This window comes from Octopus bimaculoides, chromosome 11 (assembly GCF_001194135.2).
Source record: "Octopus bimaculoides isolate UCB-OBI-ISO-001 chromosome 11, ASM119413v2, whole genome shotgun sequence".
In the NCBI taxonomy this organism is placed as follows: Eukaryota; Metazoa; Mollusca; class Cephalopoda; order Octopoda; family Octopodidae; genus Octopus; species Octopus bimaculoides.
In genome coordinates, this window is record NC_068991.1 from 74,606,076 (window position 1) to 74,610,169 (window position 4,094).

At 37.6% G+C, this 4,094-nt stretch overlaps 1 protein-coding gene across 1 annotated transcript in view; it reads right to left on the reverse strand.

The window, feature by feature from the left end:
• The window catches only part of LOC106867571 (organic anion transporter 3), a 67,151-nt gene that overhangs the window by 48,520 nt on the left and 14,537 nt on the right, over positions 1–4,094 (reverse strand). The window contains exons 2-3 of the mRNA XM_052972013.1: positions 558–763; positions 4–32 (exon numbers count right to left, since the gene is read on the reverse strand). Coding sequence (XP_052827973.1) covers positions 4–32; positions 558–763 — 235 coding nt within the window. The remainder of the gene's footprint in view (positions 1–3; positions 33–557; positions 764–4,094) is intronic.

Below are 4,094 nucleotides of genomic sequence, written 5' to 3' on the forward strand. Positions count from 1 at the left end.
TACTTAGCAATACGAAACATTGCAATTAAAATCTCTATTAAAGAAAAGAATCACAATTATAAATTATTCAGAAGTTCCATCCATATAAAAACAACAGATTTTCTTTTGTTCTATTTTGTTTCCTTGCTGAGTCTGAATAAAGGGGCAAAGTTCATAAGTTTGTAGGCCCTCCCGACTACGGGAGTGAAAAGATTAATATCATCAATATTCTGTTGTGTGTCAATACCTGCAGAAAAGACCTAAGCGGGAAAAAGATTCTAGTGGGACGATGTTCTGGTGATGAAGAATTAGACATAATGGCAAGTCTTTGGGATGTAGTTATATAAAAATATAAACGGGTATGCAGTTAAATGTTGAAGCGAATATAACGGGTTTTGTGTGTTTTTAAATGGCTTATAAATACCTTCCACGCTGCAATTGTTTTCGTTCCAGCACACGATCACAGATCAAGTCACTTGCTATGCAAGTACATCTCCGTAATATATATATGTGTGTGTGTGTGTGTGTGTGTGTGTGTGTGTGTGTGTGTGTGTGTGTGTATGTATGTATGTATTTACCTCCGATACAAAAGAGCTATATTTGTCGCGATCATAGCTGTAGCCATTGATACATTCCAGAGTCTCGTTCTTGCTGCTGCCGTCCAAGCTGTTTATATTTATCTGGCATGCTTCGTAGACAATTTCATGTGTTTCGTTGCTGTGATAACCATATTCTTGTAATTGGGACGTATTCAATGGGGCACATTCTGACCCTGGGATAAACCCTAAATAAAAACAAGAAAGAAATTTAAAAAGAAAAGACAATATTTCGAAAGCAACACACACACACACACACACACACATATGTATCTACCTACATACATTAGTGCATGCATATATATATATATATATATATATAATCGATTGTCGGGCGTTGGGTAGTTGCGCGTACGATAACTATGGCAGCATCTGATAAAGCATGTCTCTCTAAGACCCAGGCATCCACTACCTGCTACTGTCTCTCACTCAGTCGTTTTCAAGTTGCATGAATGAAAACGATGTTCAAAAATATATATATCGTTATACAATGTCCTAGCTACAACATCATGTCTTATCGGTAGATAATACCGTGATGAGATTTTTGAACAAATGCATATGATGTGGGTGATATCGTCAGTGTTAACTTCACAAAGCCTGCATCGGCTGTCACATTTTACTGCTTTTCCTGCATCTCTGCCCCTTTTGTGCATCAGGTATTTAGTTGATATTTCCTGTTCCCGGATTGCAAACTCATACTCTTCAAAGTGGGAGGTAGTAATCCGATTGTTAGTCAAGATAGACTGCTTAGATGATCAATGTTACTATCATCTCTGAGTTTTCTACTAACATATCCATGCAAAGTCTGCTTATCCTTTCATCTGATGATACGTTGCGGTGGAGTCGTGCGACTTCTTTGGGCAAGTATTTAAGGTTATCAGACAAGGAATGCTGCTCAAGGAGCTGCCTTCCAAATCTTATGATGTTATCAACCTCATGTATGCAAACTTGGTCAAGGGATTGTTAAAAAATGTTGCCGAAGGGCTATGATACGACATTCAAATGAATTTTGTTCCTTTTCTGAATGTCAAGCCTCTGCCACCTTGTTTTGTAGTGGCGGTCTACGTCGGTGTTTATGTGGAAATTATGGGTGCTTTTTTAGTATTTTCCGCGTTTTCACATTAATGGCTCAGGTCTCATCAAGCATCCAATCGAGTATCCCAAATGTTGCTATGAGAACTGGCACTTCAAAAACATTGTGGGCCACTGTTTTATTGAACGCAGAGAGTTCCGAGGCTCAAATTTCCTTTATTTGACTGTTATATTTTTTAGTGACACACGTTTTGTTATAAGTAGTATTGTAAGATCTGTTTTCACCCATCCCTAGGTACCTGTAACTTTCTTTATCAGATATAGAGGAAACAGTCAGGTCATTGACGGAGATATTGCTAGTATGGTTTACACAACCATATAACAACGTTTTCACAACCATATTACAGCATTTATTCTGATCAAACTCCAACCCTACATCCTTTGAGAATGTTGTAACAAGGTCAAGGCTCTTTTTCATCTCGTGCATACTCTTTGCATAAAGTTTCAAGTCATCCTCAAAGAAACCGTGCGTAATTTTGGTACTTCTGTTTCCTTGTGAACTAGAGAGATGTCTTTCAGACTTCCTTAACATGAATGGCAAGGGGTTTACAGAAAGTATGAACATCACTGAGAAGCTGTCCCCTTGGAATATGCCTCTGAGATACTGTATTCTATCAGTGATAATACAGTCATTCCTTGTGTTGAATTTCAAGATGGTGGCTCACGGTGAAGTCAGGTCAGCAATGGCTTTGGTTATTTTCACTGGAACTTTAGCAAGTTGAAGGGCTTCTAACTCCCATGAGTAGGGAAAAGAGTCAAATGCTTTCTTGCAGTCTAGCCACATTGAAACTAGGTTCCTCCTATGCTCTCACACCTCTGACATCACAGTTTTGTTGATTAAAAATTGCTCGGCGCATCCCCAGACTCCCTTCTTCCCAACTGCATATGTGCGTATGTATGTGTGTATGTATGTATGTATGTATGTATGTATGTATGTATGTATGTATGTATGTGCACACACATACACACGCATGTATATAAATGTATATGTATGAAAAAAGTAAGAACGAGAATATTTACGAATATCTGCTTTGAAACTTATCAACTTGGAGGCTTCCCTACCCAAATTATATATTCCCATTTACGACAATAATTATCGCTAAACATGGTAATGTTAGTAAATCAATGTCGAAAAGCTAAGGTTTTTCAACCAAACAGAGTGACCGTCTTATACGTTCTTAGCAAATACAATCTTTAAGCAGAAAAGTAAAAATATGGAAGGTTATCCTGAAACTTAACTAATCACATTTACTGTGTGACTAGCGTTGGATCTTTGTTCATGGAAAGTACCAGCTTATTGAAAGAATAATTTATAAAATTTGAAAAGGAAGATGATACAAGCACTTATATACATATACGAGGAAACATTTTCATCAAAACTTCTACGACATGCAAACATAACAGGCCTTTTGTATTTATTTGGGACAGAAAGAAAAACTCATTTATAATCATAGAGATTAAACTGCTTAATACATGTAACCATTTCTTTCAAGATCAGTGAAAACAAAAATTATGGTCAATTGCTTCGAAACGTACAGCTTTTCTCCTCTGATTATAACATACCTTTATAAAAATTATTATTTTCAGTGCAGTTGGTTATGTTAGTTAATGTCTAAGTTACAACCTGGAAATGCTAGAAATGCTAGAAGGGGGCAGTTAACTCGCAGTTTACAAGTACAATATGCAAGATTTTACGGTTAAATGTGCAACGACTATCATTGCTGTTAGCCCAATTCCAGCAATAGGACTTTGATTCTTTCTTGGAAAATAATCCCTTCCTTCCAGGAAGAATACTAATAAATAACAAAGCTGTTATGCATGCATAATTAAATATGGATATACATACAGACGTGGATTAATTAATGGTAGTCTTTCGTAACCTCAGAAAGAGGGTTCTGCAGTTTTTTGCTGAACAGGCTGTACAAATGAATTGTTTATAGTGATCAAACTTTTGTGCTGTACAGTAGTAGCGTATTCCTTCTATCAAATCGACGTTGCCTCAACAAGTGCATAAGTGTGCCTGACATCAAGTGTCGAAGTGAGCAGAGCAACATAAAATGAAATGTTTCGCTCAATAACACAGTGCACCATTCGGTACGATCGTGAGAGCAACGTCCTATCAACTAGGTCATGCGCCTTCACACATTCATACATACATACAGATAGACATACAGACAGACAAACAAAGATGGTATTGGCAGTCACTTGGAATGTTAGAAACAGCAGCTAAGCATTTCTCTAAATACATTCGACTGCTTTAACGGAAACCCAAAATATGTTGCGTAACATAGTTCCCGGTTCAGTGTTTCTGAAGAATAAAAACATACTGCGTAGTGAGGAGTGGAGTTTTGATAACAGGGCGGCACTTCTGATCAGCGCTGACTTGATAGCTAATCACCACCGCCGCCGCCACCACCACCACCACCA